Consider the following 23,796-nt stretch of genomic DNA (forward strand, 5'->3'; position numbering starts at 1 on the left):
CCTTGGTCTTCCTCCGTCCAGCCTACTCCAATGAATGAAAAGAAATAAAACTCCCCTCCCCCCGACCTATCCTCTTTCCCTCTTTTTATCTGGCTTGCCCACAATGAAGGAAATGGTAAAAACTTCAGCAAGCTACTCTCTCTCTCCTCGCCCAGCTTGCTCTTAACCAAAATACTCCAGCAAGCTACTCTCTCTCTCTTCATTCCACTTGGTCCACCGACGTTTCAGAATCACCACCTTCCATTCCTTCCTGCCCCGCCGCCAGATCAACAGCAGCTGCCGGAGCTCTTCATTTCCCTGCCGGATCGGTAGGGCTCCAGCAAAACCTCTCAGTTGGCCCCAATTTTACCCCAGCTCCACTACACATGCACCAGAGATCAACGTGATATTCCCAATTAATGTAAGTGAAGAGTTTATCTAACTTAGTAATCAATTAGCTACCAAAGTTGTCTTGTAATATCTTGATTCCAGATATGCGTACGCAGTTCCATCTGCTGGAGTGGTGGGCATGCATGCCTGCCACTCACACAAATGGACCGCGAATGCACATGCTCAACCACTGCTTGCGCAAATGGGGATGCACATACTCGTTTGCCCACCACTTCAGTGGCCTGGTTCCGAATGGCTCACGGCCCAGGAGTGGCCCATGACCCGGGGGTTGTGAATCCCTGGTCTAGATTACCTTTTCCCTTAGTTTTCTAGCCCTATAACATTATTTTTCAAATGTAGCAGCAAGATGTGTAGTGTTCAAGTTACAGACATATGCATTTGTAGGTTTATATTGCAACATTGGCTATTTTATTGTCAAGCTTTTTCAACAATTTGCTTTTTTCATAGTTGCAGAATACCTTCATTGAGCTATTAACTATGATCCCAAAATATTTTTCCTCTCTAGTTGCAGACAGTTCGGGGCCAATCAACACACAAAACTAAAGTCTTTGACCCCAGTTAATTATTTTATACTTAGACTGAAGTTACTGACAACCAGGCCCCACTACATTATTGTATTCATCCTCATTAGAAATTGAGACTTGGAAAACAAGATTTTCTCTATGGCTTCAAAACCTTTCCTGGGTACTTTTGCAACTAATACAATGACTGTATACATTGAATTAGTTTCATGAGTCATTTGGATCCTGAAGCTTTTTTTTCTTTTCTTTTCACTGAATTTAGTGAGTTTAAAGACTTCTGGAACTCTTCAAAATTGATTTTGAATAATAGTATTATACATCTAGTATTGATAGATCTACTATATAGAGAGATTTACTACATATATTATTGAGTGCGTGTGAATGTGTGTGTGTGTGCATACATACTGGTACATACATGCACTCAAATATATATTATTTTATTAACAGTATTTGATTAATAGTATTATTCTTTATTGGTAGTATTACAGTTTATAGATTACTAGCTCACTGCTTACCTCTAAGTCAAGATCATTTATTAACAAGTTAAAAGACACTTGATTGCAGTAGAAATTCTTGAAGAACTCCATTTCTTATTTCACCCCAATGCAATTTCCAATTTATTCCTACTCTTTGCTTTCCTCACGACTTCTAATTTCAATCATGAACCTTTAATGAGAAATTTCATGAGCAGAACAAATGATCTAACATAGCAGTAGCAGGTTTAGCATAACATCCTTGATAATTGTTATATTACTATACTATTATAAAGCCCTATGTATATATAGTGATGTATAGTGATGTATAGTGATTGATGCATTTTATTTTGCTTTGGTATAGTTATTTTGAGCATTGGTCCACAATCACAAAACTCTTTGATTGTAATTGTTTTCTAAAAGCAAGTTACTTTCTTCATTGTCAGTCATCTTTATTGTCCATCCATCAAAATACATAGTTTTTATTGATGAAATGATCCAATGTACTACTCCTGTAGTTTCTTATATTAAGAGCTTGGAGTTGGTCTCTTTTTTAGCTGAATCCAGATGCCTTTGCTTGGACGAAGAATCAGTTTTGCAGCCATACCAACTTCGTCACATGTCTGCTTAGTTTCAATCCAAAAATGTCGCAATATGGTTGCTAGAATTGTCTTTTCTTCTAGCAGGGCAAAGCGTTGACCTATATAGGAGTTTCAAAAATAATGGCATTAATTAACCTGTGGTACTAAATATTTATTCTTTAGTGATAATAATTATTCAATGTAACTCAACAATAATCATGGTCTCAGATTCATTGACTAAGGCTGCAACAATACATGAAACTCCAATAATGGCTCAGCCAAAACATCATTGAGTGATATTAGGAGATGTATTCTAGCATCATTAAGCAGATGTCAAATCAAAGCCATCACATTGAGTAAAACAGCGTAATAGAAAGTAGATTGTACTATAGTAAACACATTGAAAATAAATTTTATATCCTTTTAACATTCCCTTCAGCTGCCAATTTCTTCACTGTGGGACTTCTCAGAGGATTGATATTCCATCATATTACTGAGTCCGTGAATCTTTGGGGTACACTACCGATTGCTTTCAAACACGTTGCAATTTTTTGAAATCACCAAACGGGTAAAACTATTAATAAGAATAATCTATGCACTTGGTTGTTCTCATTAACTATGGTTAAATTATAATGATTACCCCTATGTTAACATCATGAGCAATGAAGTTTGTTTGATGATAAAGGCCTCTGCTCCATTTAAAGATACAGAAGAGAAGAAAGGAGCAATGAGTACATGAATCTTAATTTATAAAGAAATTATTCATTTTGAAGGAAATTATGGATGCTGGTTCTATCTCAGCAATATAATGACTCAGACCTATTTTTTTTTCTAGTGCAAAATGCAAAAATTAGATTGTAATTACTAGTTAAATAAATAAGTAAGTAAGTAAGTAAGTAAGTAAGTAAGTAAGTAAGTAAATACACCGAGTGTCTTTTTTATCTATATCTTGTGGACATTTTTATCCTTATCACAAACAGAGAAAAGTATTATAATAATTGTAGGAATTAGAAGAAATGTATAAATTATCTTCTATCTCTGTTCAGTGCAGGATTCCATGAAACAGTGGCTTAGTCATGATCCCCAAGACTCATTTGAAAACCTCCAGTCCAGGAATGTCCAACACTGTTCTAAGCAAATGCTCCACTATTTATCAACTTCAACCATGTGGACATACTTCCATTGCCATTTGACCTGCTTTCAACTTCTAAAGAAAACAATTCTCAAACATATCAGCTTTTAGATATTTGTAGAGTATTTTCATTTCTGGACTTAGACTCCTCTTTTAGAAGTTAAATATTAGTTTTCTTTTAATTATTCCTCATATGACTAAGTTCCAGATCCTTGTAATTATTTATTTGCTTTGGTTTTTTTTATAAATTTAATAAATAAAGCAGCAAACATATTTAATACTCCTTCCTCCCCTATTTTCTCCTGGGAAGTGGGTTGAGCTAAGAGAGAGTGACTGGCAAGACTAGAATTCAGTTTCTAACCTAATGCTTTAACCGTAATAATCCTAAAAGCTATGAGCTAAACTAACTATAGCAGTGGTTCTCAACCTTTTTAATGCCGTGACCCCAACCGGTCGTAAGTCAAGGACTAAACCGGTCGTAAGTCGAGGACTAAACCGGTCGTAAGTCGAGGACTACCCAACCGGTCGTAAGTCGAGGACTTTCCCTGCCCGGGAGCGCCGCACATGCGTGGTTCTGCCCCCTGCGCCGGCCGACGCGTAGCTGGCAAGCGGCAGAGACGGAGCAGGCCGATCACCAGCTGGCCCAGCTCAAGGGAGGTAAGGCACCCGCCGGAAAAGGGGAAAAAATGGCGGGCAAAAAAAATGGCGGACAAAAAAAATGGTGGACAGCCTTGCTTGGTGACCCCCGTGAAATGGTCGATCGACCCCAAATGGGGTCCCGACCCACAGGTTGAGAACCACTGAACTATAGCTTCTCCATAATTCTTTTAAAGCATGATGCCTTGAGAGATTCTTCTTGATACTTTCTTCCAAGAAACCGAGCATGAATTGTGACACTTCTAGGAGTTACTCCAAATGTTTATACTGCACTGATGAGACCACATTTGGAATACTGCATCAATTCACCAAGATACAAAGAAGATGTTGAGACCCTAGAAAAAGTGCAGAAAAGAGGAACAAAGATGATACGGGGTCTGGAGGCTAAATGATACCATGAATGATTGATCAAATTAGGTTTGTCTTGTCTAACAAAGAGAAAAACTAGTGGTAATATGATAGCAGTCTTCCAGTACTTGAGGGGCTGTCACAGAGAAGAGGGGGTGGGGTACATTCTCCAAAACACCTAAGGGCAGGACAAATCATTGATGGAAGATCATTAAGGAGAGATCTAACCTAGAAGGAGAAATTTCTTGACCGTAAGAACAATTAATCAGTGGACCGGCTTGCCTTTGAAATTGTGGGAAGTTTTCAAGAAGAGACTGGACAGGCATTAATCTACAATTAATCTAGATGCTAGAATTAATCTAGAATCTGTCTAGAATTAATCTGGACAGACATTAATCCAGAATTAATCTAGACTCCTGGTTGAGTAGGGGGTTGGAGTAGAAGACCGCCAAGCTCCCTTTCTAATCTATGTTGTAAGGATTACCTCTTCTTTGGGAAAAAAAATCATCATTACAAGACATATCATTCTTCAGAGAACCAGGGGATATACAACTTTGTTCTGTGTACATACCAATGCAATTCCTGGGCCCAGCAGAAAAAGGGATATAAGAATATGGGTGTCGTCCAGTGGAGTTCTCAGGAAAAAAACGCTCTGGTCTGAATTCCTCTGGATCTGGGAAATTGTCAGGGTCTCTATGCAATGCATATGGCAGAATTATGACATCAGTCCCTTTTGGTATCTTATATCCTCCTGCCAAAGAACAAATGTTTGTCACCCCAAGATAGCAATAGCAATAGCACTTAGACTTATATACCATTTCACAGTGCTTTACAGTCCTCTCTAAGCTGATGAGAATTGAACTGCCAAAATGCTGGCAGTCGGCAGTCAGCAGAATTACTCTACAATACTGCATTCTAACCACTACGCCATTACGGCTCTTAACGTCGATAAAGTTCAGTAGCATAAAACTTCTCCTTACAACCTGTTCAGACTACCTACTGATATGGCATTCCTCATTCAGAATACGGGCAAAAAATGGAACAGAAGGGAAAAGACGAAGCGCTTCTTTAATGACACATTCCAGATATCGCAGTTTTTTCAGATCTTCCATTGTAATGTGATGGTCAGAATCACCTGATAAAAGAGCAAAAGCATGTTAGCTCAATAAGATAATCACAACAGAAGAGTTATTAACTCAGATAGAAAAACATTTGCATGCCTGTGGTAAAGCAGCTGTAGTTGCCAAAATGTGTTAGAACTGACTGGTAATGTCCTTACCAGAGAACACTGTCTGTGGCATAAGACTGGTCATCCAGTTTAGATACTATCTATTTAAAAAGTGATAAATGAAAGCCTTGTTTAACCAGAATAAAGACTAGGAACTGGGCATGTCTACCTAATGAAGAGAAGTCAAGCTAGCAATATTTGAGGGGCTGCCACAGAGGAGTCAACTTATTCCCCAAAGCACCTGAGGACATGACAAGAAGTAATGAATGGAAGCTCATCAAAGAATTTTCAGAATTGTACAGGGAGCTGGACTAGAAGACCTCCAAGGTCCCTTCCAACTCTGTTATTCTGTAATTCTGTATCAAAGTCTATGGATCCATCTAATGAAGAGCGTAGTCTACGGGAGCTTGGAATGTGAGAAAAATAAAATAGATGAAATGAAAGAAAGAAAAATAAAGATGTGTATTTGTTAAATTAAAAGAAGGGGAAATATGTGATAGTTCTGATCAAAGGGAGTCTGTCTTGTGGAATAGAATTGATGAATATATGTCAAAAAGAAAAGATATGGCCTTAATTATGAATGAAAGGGAAAAATCTATGATTTGGGTATAAATTGGTGTTATCTGGAGTGTTGTGGATGTCTATTAAAGTAGGAATTAAGAGGCTGGTGACAGTCTCACCTAGGGAATGGTGATAGTGAAATAATAGATTTCAGGGAAAGTACCTTAAGATAAAAGAAGATAAAAGTGTCCAAGAAGGATGAGAAATTCTATTAAATGAGCACAGTTGCAAACAATTCCCACAAGGAATATAAAGAGACCAGCATGTGGAGTTGTATAAAACACTGAAGAGGAAATGAGAGGAAACATAACTAAAAAAAAAATACAGGTTAGTCTCTAGAAATCATAAAAACTCTGTCAGAAAAGCTAAAGTTCAAAACAAGCTGATGTTTGTGAAATACCCAAAACAGCAAAAAAAAAAAAAGGTTCTTTGATATGCTAGAAATAAAAGGAAAGGAAAAGAGACTATAGGTCCATTAAGAGGAGAAAGTGTTGAAGCAGCGATGGGTGAAAGTGAGAAACAGAACTTTTTGACTCTTCGTTTGCAACTGTCTTTTCTCAGAAGAGAAATGGAGCCCTGGTTAGTCATTGCTATGCCACTGGGAAACAAGGAACGGCAACTCAGGATAGACTACAGGATAAACTTAGCTCATTTAATTAAATTCACATTTCCAAAGTAAGATGGAGTATCTCTCAAGCCACTCTTAATAATCTTTGAGAATACCTGGAGGACTGTGAAGGCCCAAAAGTCTAGAGGAGAACAAATGCCATTCCCTTTCTTCAAAAAGGAGAAGACAGAGGAACTGGGAAATTACAGAGTTTGACATCTACATTGGGCAATGTCCTCAAAGAGATTATCAACATCATGTTTCTGAGACCTTATATAGGCAACTAAAATTAACAGGAACCAGCATGGGTTTGTTACAAACAAATAATGCCAGGCTAACATTATCTGCTTCTTTTGATAAAGTTGCTAGCTTAATAGATTAGGAACTGTCACAAACCTAGAACTCAACAAAGATTTTGACTGGATGTCCCACTATATTCTCCTTCATAAAGTAGTAATATATCGGATAGTCCTTTCCAATTCTATGATTCTATGACATTAGATAGATTTTGGGGCCAGTAGTCCTAGAATGAATGAGAATAGTTTGGTAAATATCTTCTTAGAAAAAGATCTTTTGCTTTGATTGTAGAGCTGGAACACAAATCTATTGAAGTTTATACTTTTTATAGTAGACAACTCATGCCCTGCTGAGTCATCATTTCAGAGATATTTCCTTACCTAAACAGAGAAACAAGGGCGAGTAAAAGAGCAGTGGAAGAAGAAGCAACTTCCGACTTCCCATCAGCTTATTCATTGAGTTTCCTTGTGGGAATCTGACAGGGAGCACCAGAATTCTTCCATTCTTTCTTCGTTTCTTCATTTCTCCCTCCCTCCCTTCTGTCTTTACCTTCCTTCCTTCCTTCCCTCCCCTCCCCGCTTTCCAGCAGGCAGGTAAGTGGTTGCAGTTAATTGGGGAAGAGAATGAGGAATTGCAAGACTGGCTGAGAAACTGCCACTAAATTTAAAATAAAGTTATGTGACTATGGCGGCCAGTAGCACTAAAGCTGCCACAACATTTCCAGATTTCATTTCGTCAGGAGTCATGGATCTCAGATTTTGGACACATCCTTTAAGTTAACCTACTTGAGGAACCTTGGTTCAAAAATTGTTGCCCTATGATGCACAATTTCATCCAGTTAAAAGTCATGACAATAAGAGTTTTAGTAGTATATAGATTGTAGAGTTAAAGACTTATTGCTAAATATGACAAGACTATCATCAGGGTAAAGCATGGGTGGAAATCAATATAATGCTTAGTGAATGATTCAGCATTAAGCAGACAGTAATTCAAGGATATGTAATGTTCCACTGACTGTTCAGTGTATTTATGACAAATAATGAATGTGATGATATTGAAAACATATTTGAAGTTGGGGACATGAATATTTGTGCATTTTTGTTGCAGATAATACTGTGTCGCTGGCCAATGTTTTGCAGCAAATTTTATATAGATTATATGTTTTGACAAGGAATTTGTATCTGAAAAGTAGTGTATCAAAAGCCAATTGGTTGTGTTTGACAGAGAAAATGGATGATTGAAACTTAGACCTAGAAAATAAAAAAAATAGAGTAAATAGATGAATTTGTGTACTTTGATAGAACATTAACTAAAGATTAGATAAAATCTTTAGGAAATTGTTTCTAAAGATGGGGAAATGTGGTCTGAAGAATAGGTGCTTGTCAAAAGAAGTTAAATGACTTCATACAAGTGTGTCTTTCTGCCTCTTCATTTAAACCTTTGCTTAAAGAACAAAAGACAACATAGAAATGGCATAGAACTGGTTGAAACAAGGATGGTTGTTAGGTAAACTGGAATGAGCTGTATTTCTTTTTCATCTTTTTTAATGCCTTACTACTCTATTTCTTGCTCTTTTTCTGTGCTTTATAATGCTGCTCATCCCCAAAACAAACACATGATGTATGTAATGTTTTGTTTATAAAGTTTTATTAGTTCATAATATACGATACAATCGAAATACAAAGTAAATAGTGGAAAAGATGAGGAAGGGAAAAGGGAGTAGAGAAGTGAGGTAAGGGGAATAGAGTATCAACTTCAAACCTCAACTTTTTACTTTTACAAAATAATATAAACTAGCCTTTTTCAATAACATCAAATCTATCTAACTGGTAAAGCCCACAATCAAAATTTTATTTTTTTTCCACCTCAAGTACAAAATCTAGAAGAGGCAGAATTCACCAGATTTGAAGGTCACAATCTTTTAGATTGCTACAGACTCCTCCATAATTAAATGCTTTAGAAAGTTTTCTAAGGCAGAAGAAACCTCTCTGGAGAAAAGGGAAGTTCTGGAAATCAACCCTTTTGCTCCCCTGGACAGTTGGGTGCTCTCAGAAAGCTTCTGGAAGAAGAAGTGATCTGGTGAGTCTCTAACTGGGGGCTGGGCAACCAAGACACAAGTTCACTGTGGAGGAGTCAGCCATTTTGATATGGACATAAAAATCTGTCTCCGCATCTTAGACACTAGTTTCTGTATATTTACCTTTTCTGTTTAAAAGAGGCTTCCTCTGGTTGCAACCTGCCTTTTCCTTTTTGTGGAATCATTGTCTTTTCTGTGGCTTTGGGATTTCAATAGGGCGAGGGAGGTGTTTGAATATCCGAGCCAAACTAAAGAAGCTTGTGAACATGGTGGATTTTATTTTGAAACTTTGGATTTAAAAAACTCTTGGAGAAGTACTTATCTAACAGACTCTGCTGAACTTTTTCTTATCTCTAAATTAAACCTTCTCTGTTTTGTTTGGCTGTAAGGAGGGGGAGAAATAGGTTTGATTTCACTTCTCACCTCTGTTTGCTCTAGTACAGTGGTTCTCAACCTGTGGGTCGGGACCCCATTTGGGGTCGATCGACCATTTCACAGGGGTCGCCAAGCAAGGCTGTCCGCCATTTTTTTTTGTCCGCCATTTTTTGCCCCTTTTCTGGCGGGTGCCTTACCTCCCTTGGGCTGGGCCAGCTGGTGGTCGGCCTGCTCTGTCTCTGCCGCTTGCCAGCTACGCCTCAGCCGGTGCAGGGGGCGGAACCACGCATGTGCGGCGCTCCCGGGCAGGGAAAGTCCTTGACTTACGACCAGTTGGGTAGTCCTCGACTTACGACCAGTTTAGTCCTCGACTTATGACCGGTTTAGTCCTTGACTTACGACCAGTTGGGGTCGCGGCATTAAAAAGGTTGAGAACCACTGCTCTAGTAGTAGACAAAGAGAAACTGTTCTTATTGTAGTGGTACTGTTTGACCACATGAAGGAGCCAAAGACCCTAGAATGATGGCGACCGGCAAAAGAACAGAGATGTGGAATTTTTTAGATCTTTTATGGATGGATATACAGCCAAAACACATGAAGCTATACAGGCTATACGGGCTATACAGGTGATGGGAACTAAGCTTGAATCAAAAATTGATACATTGGTAAAGGAATTTTGTGATTAGATACAAGGTGAAGGCCAGGTCTGAAATTTAGAAGACAAAGTTGGTAAACATGATATTTTTTTGGAAACTGAGCAAATGAGAGAATTCTGGAAATTCATGCTAAGGAATTTCAATTAAGATTCGGAGCAATTCCTGAACAACCTGGAGAGGATATCAGAGCAAGCATGATTAAAGCTTTGGCTGCGTTAATAGATTGTGATGAAAAAAGTCTCAATCTGGATATAGACAAGGTGTATCGATTGAATTCGAGATTTGCTGTTATGAGAAAATTGCCAAGGGAAGTTTTGGTGCACTTTGGGAGAAAAACAACAAGAGACTGCATTCTAAATTGTCATTTTAAAGCGAAATTACGAATGGAAAATGTAGACATAATTATTTTGAAGGAAATTCCCATAAGAATTTTGCAAAAAAAGGAAAGCCTATTCATTCTTTACAGATATTCTGAAGATGAGGAAAAATTCCCTTTCGTTGAGATAAGCTTGAGGGGGTGACACTTACATACTGGGAACAAAGATTTCGATTGAACTCCTTAGATAAAGCTAAGGAGTTTTTGAGCAGACATAAATTATTTTCAGAATTAGGTAATGAGATGGAGATGGATAAGTATTTGGAAGCAGACCAGCTTCGAAAAACAGACATTGAAGAAGAGATGACTGAGATATCTATATAGGAATCTGATGTTTCATTTAAAGATGGAAAGTAAACTTGTTACATGGAATATCAATGGGGCTAATGCCCCATTTAACGTAAAAAAGTATTTCATTATTTGAGAAAACTTAATGCTGATATAATCTGTCTTCAAGAAACACATATTAAAAAAGATGACAAATACCTAATAAATAAAAGACTAGAGGAGAATATTGTATCTGCTGGGGGAAAAAAGATAAATGGAGTGGGTTTATATATAAAACCCCAATTTAAACCTAGGTTACTTTTATCAGATGAATACGATAGATTTGTAATTGTGGAAATTGAATGAAATGGAATAAAATCAACAGTGATTAGACTATATGTGCCAAATGAGGGGGAAAACATTTTTTTTTTAGTATCTAATGGACTAACTTTTGCCTTGTTCATATGAAAATTGGTTTATGCTGGGGGATTGGAATGGAGTGATTTCACCACTTTGGGATAGAACATCTACTAAAGGGATCAAACCATCCCAGGGCAAACCACCAAAGTCAGTTTTTGAAATGATGGACAATTTAACACCAATAGACTCATGGAAGCATTAAAAATGGCTCCGTAAGAGAATATACTTTTTTTTCAGAAAGGCACAAATCCTTCTTAGGGATTGATATGATATTAACCTCTAAAAACTGAGGAAATAGAATTTTGAAAGTTGATCTTCTACCTAAATCCTTTTCTGGTCATAAGCCAGTTGTTTTTGGTCCTCAGAAAAAAAGAGTTTGAGTTATAGATGAAGATTGAATGAATCTATTTTACAAAAGGAGATAACTGTAAAAGAATGTAAAAAGAAATGATATGAATATTTTGATAATAATTTAGGTAAAGGGACAGATCTAATAATGGTTTGGGAGGCTAGTAAGGCAGTTAGGAGGGGTTATTTTATACAATACAATCGGTTAGAGAGAGAAAAAAATATTTGGAAAGGACCAGAAGATATTCGATGCAATCAGACAGAAAGAAATTGAACTGCAAAAATCACCTATGGACCCTAAAATTCTGCACCAAATTAACTTGCTACACCAACAACTGTCTATGTTAACAGTCCAAGAAATAGAAACAAAATTGTTATGTGAAACAAAGAAATTTTGAGTTTGCAAATAAACCAGGGAGATGGTTTATAGACTAAGAAAGGAGAGGGAAAAAGAGAATGATTGAAAAAAATTGTGAAGGTAATAAAGTAATAACTGATAACGACCAGATTAAAAAATCCTTTCATAATTTTTATTCTAATCTGTATAGGATGCAGGAGTTTGATAGGTCAAAAATAGATTATTTTTTACTTAGACAAAACTTGCCAAAACTTTCACAGGCCCAGAGACAATTTATGAATGACCCAATAACTACCTTTGAAATATCAGAAGCTATAAGAAAAATGAAATTAGGTAAAGCTCCTGGCCTTCAGCCATTAAAGGATGTAACGAATGTTATATTACGGGGGGGAAATACCCCCAACATGGTCAGAAGCTAATATTGTGTTACTTCCGAAGGAGGGTCAGGATGCCACAATGATAAAGAATTACAGACCAATCTAATTATTAAATAAGGATTATAAGCTATTTGCTGCAATTTTGGCAGAAAGAGTAAAAAACGTTTTACAGGTATATATTCACGATGACCAAGCTGGCTTTCTGCCAAAAAGACAGCTAAGGAATAATGTGAGAATGGTTTTGAATATTATTGAATATCTACAATACCACAATGAACAACAGGCAGCTCTAATATCCCTAGACACTGAGAAGGCCTTAAATTGAGTCTTTATGTTTAAAGTTCTACAAGAAATGCACTTTGGGGAAAAATTTATTCAAGGGGTTAAAGCTATTTATACATTACAGCAAGCAAAAATTGTTATTAATGGCAATCTAACTAACTCATGTGAAATCTGAAAGGGTAGAAGACAAGGATGTCCGCTGTCTCCACTATTGTTTATCTTGGTGCTGGAAGTCCTGAATAGAGATATCAGGCAAGACAAAAAAAATAAAAGGTATAAATGTTAAGAAGGAAGTTTATAAATTGAGGGCCTTTACTGATGATTTGTTGATATTTATGTAAGACCCAAAAAATAACATACAATACTTGATGAGGAAACTAAATGAGTTTGGGTCCTTAGCCAGTTTTAAAATTAATAAGCAGAAAACATTAATGTTGATTAAAAATATGACTGCACAGGATGGTGATATATTGACTAAAAAGTCGGGTTTTAGGGTTGAGAAAAAGGTGAAATATTTGGGGGTTACATTATCAAATTCAAATATAAACTTATTTAAAAATAACTATGTGCCACTCTGGAATGATATCAAAAAAGATTTATTAAGATGGGACAAATTGCATTTATCATTATTGGGTAGAATTTCTGTGATTAAAGATGAATGTTTTACCAAAGATGCTCTTCCTGTTTCAAACATTACCAATACTTGCAACTGAAACTCCGTTTAAACAATGGCAGAGGGATATCTCTAAGTTTATATGGCAGGGGAAAAAACCCAAGAATTAGATATAAATTATTGCAAGATGCTAAGGAAAGAGAAGGTTTGGGTTTACCCAATTTGAAACTGTATTTTGATACTTGTTGTTTGGTTTGGCTAAAAGAATGGGTGAACCTTCAGAATATGAGGTTACTGGACCTAGAAGGCCATGAAGTAAGGTTTGGTTGGCATGGCTGTCTGTGGTATGACAAAGTTAATGTTGATTTTAATAATCATTTTACCAGGCATACCATTTTAAGAGTTGGATTAAATATAAAACAAAGTTCTCTGTGAAGATGCCACTTTGGGTTTCCCCACAAGAAACCTTTTTTAGAAAACAGATGGTGATGAGACCAATTTGGTGGACTTATGGTAAAATAATATCTTTCAACCTGGGTGAGCCTACCCTCAAATCCAAGGAGGAGTTAGAATCAGAAGATCATGTCTGCCTTTCAATAAGCAATTGAAAGAAAGATTCAAGTTAGATAAAAAGAATCATGGGTTTAATTCTGTTAAAAATGAATTGGAAAGCCTACTGTGCGGTAGTGATGAACATATTATTGCTAAAGTTTACAAAATGTTATTGAATTTAAATCTGGAAATTGAACAAGTAAAATATTGTATGATTCAGTGGGCAAGGAATTTTGGGTATAATATAATGCTTGAATAATGGGAAAATATGTGTAATAAAGGATTAAAATTTATATTAAATTATAAACCTAAAGAAAACTTTTATAAGATGATGTACTGTTGGTACTTAACACCAGACAAGTTATTAAAAATGTTTAAAGGATTATGATGGACATGTGATAAAGCAAGAAATGTTAGAGTAGGATTCATATGTTAATACAGAAAATTCTTAAACTAAATATAGAAAGAAAACCAGAGACTTTTTCTTGGGGGCTAATGGATAAAGACCTGGAAAAAAATATGGAACTTTGATGTTATATATGTTGACAGCAGCAAGATTACTCTACGCTCAAAAATGGAAGTCTACATTGATTCCTACACAGAGGAATGATTACAAAAACTGATGGAGCTAGCAGAGATAGCTAAACTGACTGTATTAATTAAAGAAAAAAATACGAACACTTTTATTGCCACATGTATGTACAGTGTTTTGGATCTTTCCAGGAATAGAAATTTTGATTTTATATCTCAAAATATTTTCCAAACCAATTTTGACTGAACTGTAGCTTCAAAGATCAGAACATGAACTTCTTAATAACAGATTTCCACCAGCATAAAAATCTAGCATAATTATAATACATCCTATGATTCTTCTAGCATTTTCTAAGGCCTCAGGGGCTAGTAAATTGATATTTGGTTTTTTTGGTGGTTATTGTTAATAAGGAAACTGGTTAAGTTTTTTTACAGATGCTCCTCTTAAAGAAAAAGAGTGGAACTCACCTTAATGGGCAAAAGGCATAATATTTATGAATGATCAAGATTAATTTTCAAATGTCAGCTATCAGAGTTCCTTATTCCTCTGGATATAATATTTCTGACTGCTTACACAAAATCTATGTGAATTCTATTCTACCCCAAAATTATACTAAAATGCTTAGAAGAAATAAACATTTACCAAAAACTTCATCCAGTTCATTGTGAACTTTTCTTTGGATTTCTGAATGACTTGCAAGTAAGTAAATAGCCCAGCTCAAGGCAGCAGCGGTGGTATCATGACCCTAGGAGGAGAAATTTCAAACTATAAACCTTTATTACATATTTCTTAACTTGGCATTTTGTCAATGAGTTATAATACAATTACCAACTGCAAACACTAATAGCCAAGCTGGTTGGGAATTATGGAAGTTGTCACTCTGATACATCTCAATATCATTAGGCCAAGGAAGTCTGCATAATTGTATGCCAATTGAAGTAGTTCAGCCAAAATCAGGCACACAATTATCTCCCTGAAATCAACGGGCATCACAATACTTATCTTTGGCAGGTTCACAGCAATACTTTTACTTTTAAATAGCAATGTTGGAAGGACGACATAAAATTACAATACAAAAAGCAATTATGACAGAAACTTTTATTTAGCAGCCAAGTGCCAAAATTTAAAGGGGGCGAAAAAGACAGGTAGCTTGATTAAAAGGAACTATGTGTTTTAACTATTTAATATATATTTGTCCACAAATAGACAACTGAACATTAAGGCTGATCTCATGAAAGACTTGCGGATAGCTGTTACATTTGCTTCCCAAAATGCTCAAAGTATTCGTCTACAATATAATGTGAATACAGCCCTATTAGTATGGGGCAGCATGGAACAAGATACTGTTTTATTTTTTTATTTAATTTTAATTTATTTTATTTTTACTGAAAGAAGGAAGCATGTGGGAGTTCCTGTGTTTGCATGTAACTGTCAAACATCTTCCAAAAAAAAGGGGGGTGGGAAACAGACCCAGGAAACTACAGTCCAATCAGCCTAACATCAATACCTGGGAAGACACTGGAAAAGATAATCAAAAAACAGATCTGTGAAAATCTAGAAACAAATAAAGTTATAACTAGTAGCAGCATGGGTTTGTTAAAAACAGATCTTGGCAAACCAATCTTATTTCATTCTTAGACAAAGGGATCAAATTATAGACCAGTGAAAAAACTGTGGACATAGTATATTTAGACATCAAGCAAGGCATTTGACAAAGTAGACCACAGCCTACTGCTTGGTAAGCTAGAAAAATGTGGGATAGATAGCATCAACATCAGATGGATTTGTAACTGGCTGACAAACCATACTCAATGAGTCATCCTTAATGATACTACATCTACATGGAAGGAAGCAGTGGGGTACCACAAGGTTCTGTCCTAGGCCCAGTACACTTCAATATCTTTGTAAATGACTTAGATGAGGAAATAGAAGGGGAACTCATCAAATTTGCAGATGATGCTAAGCTGGCAGGAACTGCCAACACCCTAGAGGACAAGGATCCAAAATGATCTTGACAGACTTGGACAATGGGCCCTATCAACAAAATGATATTTAATGTGGTGAAAAGCAAGGTTTTATATCTGGGCAGGAAAAAAACAAATGTACAAGTACAGATTAGGCCAGGGGTCTTCAAACTTGGCCCTTTTATGACTTGTGGACTTCAACTCCCAGAAATCTGGCTCAAAAACAGTAACTGTGAGAGGGACCTTGGCGTCCTAGTGGAGGATCACTTAAACATGAGCAAGCAGTATGTGGCCGCAGCCAAAAAACCTAATACAATCCTTGGTTGTATAAACAGAGACATAGAATCAAAATCACATGAAGTATTAGTACCGCTTTATAAAACCTTAGTAAGGGCATACCTGGAATACTACATCCAGTTTGGGTCACCACATTACAAAAAAAATGTTGAGACTTTGGAAAAAAGTGCAAAGAGCAACTAAGATGATTAAAGGCCTGGAGACAAAAACATATGAAGAACAGCTACAGGATTTGGGTATGGCTGGTCTAGAGAAAAGAAGGACTAGAGGAGACATGATAGCAGTATTCCAGTATTTGAGAGGCTGCCACAAGGATGAGGGGGTCAATTTATTTTATAAAGCACCAGAAGGCAAGACAAGAAACAATGGATGGAAACTAACCAAGGAGAGAAGCAACCTGGAATTAAGGAGATACTTCCTAACAGTGAGAACAATTAAACAGTGGAACAGCTTGCCTTCAGACATTGTGGGTGCTTCATCACTAGAGGTTTTTAAGAAGGGACTGGACAGCTACTTGTCTGAAATATACTAGTATAGGGTCTCCTGTTTGAGAAGGGGGCTGGATTACAAGACCTCCAAGGTCCTTTCCAGCACTATCCTGATTGATTAAGTGTTAGCATATTACAACTGGTAGCCTAAGAGAAAATAATTTATTATGATTTATAGTCTTAGAGAGGAAAGCAGTGGCATTCAAAAGAGAAATGATCTGATTTCCAATGATCTCTTTGCAGTTGTGTTCTGATCATTCTATACCTCAAACATAAATGTATCCACTTCCTCTCGTATATCGATGTCACTTAACTTATTCCCATCTTCATCTCTGGCATTCAGAAGCATATCAAGGAAAGCTTTCCTCTCTTTGTTCTTTCTTAGGTGATTGCTGCTGGCAGCACCATTTTGATATTGCTCCTGTTGCTTTATTTTGCACACTTTTTCTTCAATAATCTTAGATAGTGGAGAGAAAATACCATTTATTATATATAATTCAAGATATGCTATGTGCAGCACCATGCAAAAGTTGAGGTAGTCCTCAACTTACCACAACTGAGCCTACAATTTTTCTTACTAAGTGAGACAATTGTTAAGTGAACTTTGCCCATTTTATGATCTTTCTTACCACAGTTGTTAAATGAATCACTGCAGCTGTTAAGTTAGTAACACTAACTTAACAACTGCAATGAATCTGACTCCCCCATTGATTTTGCTTGTCAAAAGGTCACAAAGGGTGATCACCTGACCCTTAGGCACTACAACCATCATAAATGTGAGTCAGTTGCAAAGCATCTGAATTTTGATTACATAACAATGGAGATAAAAATGGTCATAAGTCACTTTTCTCAGTGCCATGGTCACTTTGAACGGTCACTAAATGAACTGTTGTAAGTCGAGAACTACCTGTAATGAGCAATATCTGCCATTCCTTAAGAGAAGAATTATGCATTCTGATGGTAAATAAAGGGAAAATGCAACCACCAGCTTTAGGCAGACCTAGATGGGCATTTCCTTCCTACTTAACATGTAGGATCAGGATCAAGCTACAAATCAAGCAATTGTTCTGTGAAATCAATCTGAATAGAAAAACAACTGGATCTCAAAGAACAGGACCCTTTGTTCCATTCATCAGTATACTGAAAAACTCATAGAAGTTGGTGCTGTAAGTTAAAAGTTAAAAAAGTTTTAAAGGATTGGGAAGGACCTTTAAGATGCTCACCAACCTCAAGGTTGTATTCTATCTATCTATCTATCTATCTATCTATCTATCTATCTATCTATCTATCTATCTATCTACCTACCTACCTACCTACCTACCTACCTACCTACCTACCTACCTACCTTTATCTACCAAATTTAGGGATATATCTAAATCTCTGAACATTGTATGGAAATTCAGATTCCCTAAAATCTTATACCTGCTCAGTATTCAGACAAAAAGCTGAACTCAAAAATCAACCCTAAAATACTTGGTCATCAATGAAAGGGTAGACAAAGGGCTTTTCTGAGTACTAGGAAAATACCCCAAATCCCCTTTATACCCACATATAGAGACTTTTCTAGTGGTGACAGAGCAGTAATAGTAAGTTTTAGATAGGCTAAATTACTGGCCCAAGAAGCTCTAGATTCAAACTGTGATACAACCACAAAGAACAATAGACATTTGATGATTTGGTCATTATTTCTTAAACCTTCAGCTTCTATAAAGCTAAAATAGGAAATACATTTTAAAAAGCTGTTTTACTGAAGTAACAGAAAAAAATACAATGAATCAGATGAAATGTTTCAAATACTGATGGTGTTTCACTGATAAAGGTTCATTCCTTCAAAGCTTTTCCCTCAAACCAACCCTCCCCACCTCGTTCATGGTTTCTAAAAGCAAACGTGCTGCATTGCTGTGCTTTGCACAGCTTTTGGGATGTCTCTCAGTTACCTCAGAGAACTATTGGAGTTGCTATTGGTGGAACAGGGAGAGAAATCCCAGAAGTGACACAAACTAAATAGCTGCCTCTCTAAGGCAGAAGAAACATATAGTCTCCATGGTGCAAAGCTTCTCATCAAGATGAAATGAGGCCACCTCCCCCAGGCCTAATACTCAGATGAATGTCAAATATGAATCTAAAAGAAGCATGACTGCAAAGCTGGATAGAAATAATTCCACAAGCTGTAACATGACGAGGCATTTTGGAACTCACTTTATCTGTAAAGCTATGAAGTATCTTCAGGTTCATGTAATGTTGCTTTCCTTTTCCAGACATATTGTACAAAAAGTTGGGCCAAAGCCATGGTGACTTCTGTCTATGATGAATTAGATCACTCATACTAGAGTAACAAACAACAAAGTTATAATACTTTTATAAAAAATTGTATCAACTGCATATTAATTATACTTTATTGTCAGTGACCAAAGTTGAATTAAATTTTATAACAAAATAAAATCTACTGAAACACACACATGTACTAAATTACCAAATTACTAAAATTGTTAAGCCACCTATAATAAAACCAAAAGTAGTCATTATAGATGTGTTAGTGTATAGTATCAAAAATCAGGAGTTGGTTGCACTTTTTCAAAATAACAAGTTTTATTAAAAAGCACAAGCTTTCATGAACTCCAGTCACTTCATCAGATACATCATAAACTGATGAAATTAGAATAGGTAGGAAAGTGGGGAAAGACAGAATGGTTATGAAGATGCAGCTTGTATGTGAGGCAAATTACAAGTACTGTATCAATTTAACAACTGCAGTGTTTTAAAAACCCACTTTTAAAAAGACCTTCTAAGATACCCTGAAACCTTTGGATGTTTCACACTCTCTTGCTCAATTGTTTTAAGTGCTGCTTAAACTCTAAGGCCACAATGGAGAATATATGCACCTCAGGTTTAAGTTGTTGGGTTCTTTCTTCTTCTGAGGTTTCTCCTCTTCCTCCAGATATTTTATTTGCAGACTAGGTAACATCATCAGTGCATGGAGAAATTGAGTTTGCTGGCTATTTATATGTTTTAATGATATTACTTATGTCTGGTAATAAGACATTTTCAGAAGAGAAACAAAGTCAGGGAACACTAAGAACTTAGCATGTAGTGTTTGTTATGTGACTGCATAGTGTACTTTTAGTTAAATGTTAAAAGACTAGAAGATAATGGACTAATTATGACCGACATTTAGCTGGCTTGGTCTTCTGCCATAACTTTATTTTGTAGCCACCAATTATGCATTAGCCCATTTGACTTATAGTTTGTTCAACAGGTTATAAAATGCTCAAGTAGTTTTGACTCATTTTTGCATAATGTTGGAATAGGAGTTGTACAATCTATATATGTAAACTAATTTGTCAGTCTGGGACTCATTAACTGGACTTCATTAATTTATAACTGTCTATTGGAATATGTCATCATCTTTATACTTACCTTTGGACAGCTTTGACATAATCTGAATTTTTGTTCTTTTGTGCACCAATATTTTTGCCCATAGCTGTTTCTAGAGAAAAAGAAATGTGGCAGATTGTGGCCTAGTTCACATGCAAACAAACCCATAATACAGGTTGTCTAGTTTTAACTTGGTATCTCTTGTGAGTTCAAGCAATGAGTTCATAATCCTTAGAATTTTGATTTAGCATATTTAAGGACTCAAGCAATTGTGATTCATTCAGTAAGCCATGGTTAAGCAACCTGAATTTGGAGTAATGTATGAATCCAGATGCTGATTAAATTCATGACATTCACAAGCTTAGAGGGCTGAGTTAATTTGTTTCCAAACAAATAGTTGTCCAGATTTAACTTAATGCAGTGTGAAACAGAATATTTGTGTTTGTTTTGTTGGTTTCTTTGAGGTATTTGAATTCTGCAGAGCTCCATTCAGAAGGAATTCTTGTCTCAGCCTTCCTCCTGGTTTCTGAGATTAAGGTCCTGTAAAAGAAATACTGGAAAGTATTTCTCTTTGGGTCAACAGAAAAAAGTTGCTATCTTGTTGTCATATATCATAATAAGTTTCTTTCTGTAACATAAATACCGGTAGATGGATTTTTAGACTTCAATTATTTTAGCTTTTTATATAGTGTTACTAGACAATAATCAAAGCTTACCACAGATTATATCCAGGGTGCATAATGCAATGTATAAAGCACAGTTGAATGGATCTTTGTCCAGGTGTTGTTCGAGGTTTTGAACAAGGATATTGGCTTGTTCCTTCATCACCTCAAAGAAATCTACTAAGATTGTGAAATGGAAAGTTGGAGTTAACATTTTTCTTCTGGAGTGCCATTTTTTCCCAGTGCTGTAAAACAAAGAATTAAAAATACTACGATTGTCCTAGTCATGAAGCCTATGGAATTTTAAGGAAATCTACAGATCTGGACGGTTTCCAGATTGGAGAAGGCTGGTTTCAGGAGTCTTCATTACAATATAACAACTTTCAGAACTCTGGACTCATACTTGTAGTCTTAAAGCTTCAACAAGGAGTTTAGAAAAGATTTACTTCCATTGTAGATTAACTGCAGTGCTGTGCTATATAATCTCAACAAGTGGGTATTATTAGTAACTAAAAAAGCAATCCATTTGGGTTCTGGTTAAAGTCCACCCATACAGTGAATCTTGATTCTGCTCTCATCTCCCCTCAACCTTTAGTATCTTTAATCCTATTCTGATAACAATTATTTAATGTGATGTATAACATCAGCAGCAAATCATGGCCTAGCCACTTTGTCCCTCTATTTTATTTCTAATTAGTTTAAATTACCAATTTGAGGTCATTTTCTCAGAAGAACCAGAATTAAAACCATAAATTCAGTATGTTATAATCTCATTTAGGATTTAGGATTTAATGTGATGTATAATATCAGCAGCAAATCGCAGTCTAGGGCAATACATGAACCCAGCCACTTTGTCCCACTATTTCTTTTCTATTTAGTCTAAATTACCAATTTGCGGTCTTTCTTTCAGAAGAACCAGAACTAAAACCATAAATTCAGTATATTATAATCTCATTTAGGATTGACACATAAAACTCAGGACTTCCATAAACAAACTAAATCAAAATATTGCTTTTCTTCATAAAATCCAACTGCACCAGATATTGAGTAAACGTAAAAAGGACTTGGTACCTAACCACTGGCCCTATACATTAAGATCACACATCTATATAGCATCGCATCCCAAAAAATGGTTGGGGGGAAGCATTTTGATACATTTGTATGGGGACTTGAGGTATAATTTCAGATATAGCAATCTCAGATCTAGTCTCTTTTCCTCCTTTTGCTATTGTGTTTACATCTTCAGGGAGACTTAAAGAACAGAAGTAATAGCTCAGTCAGGTCTTAAGATTTCCACAAGACAGTGGTCCACCACATGGGTCAAGCACATGCTTTAATTAACTGCAAAATAGTTGAGTTACATTTTGCTCACCTTGTTAGAAGTCCTGTTCCTAGCCAAGGTTGAAGAAATTGATAGAGGTTGGACTTCTCAATAAATGTTGAGCTACGCAAGACAACCTGGAAAACACACTACAGTTATGTAACTTTAAAATAAACAGGAATTGCTATTTTCTGCTTTATCACTCTTTATATTTTGGTGAAATGGGAGAGAAAATCAGAATTTTGTATTGATAGCCCAAAATCTGATAACTTGTAAACGGCATTCATTAGGCAAATCAAAGAAATTCCATGTTGATTGTTTTAAGGTTAATCTCATACCAGAGCATTAGCATTAGTCAGAACATTAGCTACTCCACTTAATGTTGTGCTATATGCAAATGTGCATTTCTTATACCTGCTCAACCAAACAATTAACAAAAATGTTAGACAGTACAAGTAAGAATATCAGTCTGCAATCTGATCAGAATTTTTTTTGAGGCAGTATGTATTCATTCAGTTGTAATCCACTGCTTCATCACACCATCAAAAATTATTTTGACAATTTCTTTGCTTATGAAAAGTGTTTTCATAACCTACTAAAGACCTAATCAAAAAATTAAATAAGATTAGTCTGATAAGAATTCACACATTAAAGTCAGCTAATCACTGGATTGTTTTCAAGATGATTGATTGATTTATGCTGACTGATCTGTATTATTCAAATTCTTCTTCAAATAAGGACTATACTGACTCTCTTTCAATCATCTGATATTTTATCTATTTTCCAGTGCTTCTCAAAACAAGTTTGTCTGAGATTCTGCTCAGTACATCTAACAAAAGAAAACTGAAGAATTCTGTCTTCCATTCTAGATCCAAAATTTCAGTATTGAAGTCAGGAGCAATGGAATCTATATCCAAATTTCCAGAGCTGGTATTTGGCTCCACAGTATCAGAGATGCTAGATTCCTCAACCTGGTCCTCCTCCAAGGAAGATTAGTCTGGCAAGGTCAGTGCAATAACAATGCTTTGCATACATGCTGGCTGTGGTTACCCAACTTATTTATCCATGTGGTTAAGTTTGTTTTGGAAAGTGTTCAAATCTATGCTGATGAAGTAGTTTCACTGCAGGTTTGTGTTAGCCTTTGAATATCTAATAGTTTAAGGCCTATTGGAGATATTACCTCACCTGTTATAAACAAGCCCTTTTATTAGAGCAGTATCACGACTTTTTTTCCATTGCCGGCAATGGGGTGGGCGTGGTTTTGGCATGACGCATCCAGTCCACGGACCGGCAGTTTGATAACCCTGTATTAAAGTGAGAACCTTTGGAAGAAGCTATTGATGTTGGCAGCTAGTTTATCTGAAATTTAAGAGGAATAACTGGCAAAACAACTCAGCTGTGAATTCACTGCTTGGGAAATTACTTCATTTTTTTCTTCCTTGGGAGCACAATCAAGATGTCCTCGGGGGACTTCCGGTGGCAGGCGACTTCGCTGGACGCAGCTGTTTGCTGCTCCCGCCTGTTTCTGCGTAAAAGCCGTTTTGACAGCCTGCATCAGCTGTCAAACGGCTTGATACCTTTCCCCTGGGCATAGGGGGATAGGTGAGCTGCCCGAGGTAGGAGTTGAGTTCCCGAGTCGTCCCTTGTGGACGATGTAGGTG

At 36.4% G+C, this 23,796-nt stretch overlaps 1 protein-coding gene across 1 annotated transcript in view; it reads right to left on the reverse strand.

The window, feature by feature from the left end:
• Window positions 1-1,432: 1,432 nt before the first annotated feature.
• Window positions 1,433-23,796, reverse strand: part of LOC107302659 (cytochrome P450 4V2) — a 30,151-nt gene continuing 7,787 nt past the window's right edge. The window contains exons 3-11 of the mRNA XM_015831780.1: window positions 22,187-22,272; window positions 20,869-21,059; window positions 20,195-20,264; window positions 18,977-19,103; window positions 17,043-17,234; window positions 14,671-14,773; window positions 5,103-5,237; window positions 4,674-4,853; window positions 1,433-2,084 (exon numbers count right to left, since the gene is read on the reverse strand). Coding sequence (XP_015687266.1) covers window positions 1,912-2,084; window positions 4,674-4,853; window positions 5,103-5,237; window positions 14,671-14,773; window positions 17,043-17,234; window positions 18,977-19,103; window positions 20,195-20,264; window positions 20,869-21,059; window positions 22,187-22,272 — 1,257 coding nt within the window. The 3' untranslated portion in view covers window positions 1,433-1,911. The remainder of the gene's footprint in view (window positions 2,085-4,673; window positions 4,854-5,102; window positions 5,238-14,670; window positions 14,774-17,042; window positions 17,235-18,976; window positions 19,104-20,194; window positions 20,265-20,868; window positions 21,060-22,186; window positions 22,273-23,796) is intronic.

This window comes from Protobothrops mucrosquamatus, unplaced genomic scaffold, assembly GCF_001527695.2.
Source record: "Protobothrops mucrosquamatus isolate PMUCROS unplaced genomic scaffold, P.Mucros_1.0 scaffold_280, whole genome shotgun sequence".
Taxonomy (NCBI): Eukaryota; Metazoa; Chordata; class Lepidosauria; order Squamata; family Viperidae; genus Protobothrops; species Protobothrops mucrosquamatus.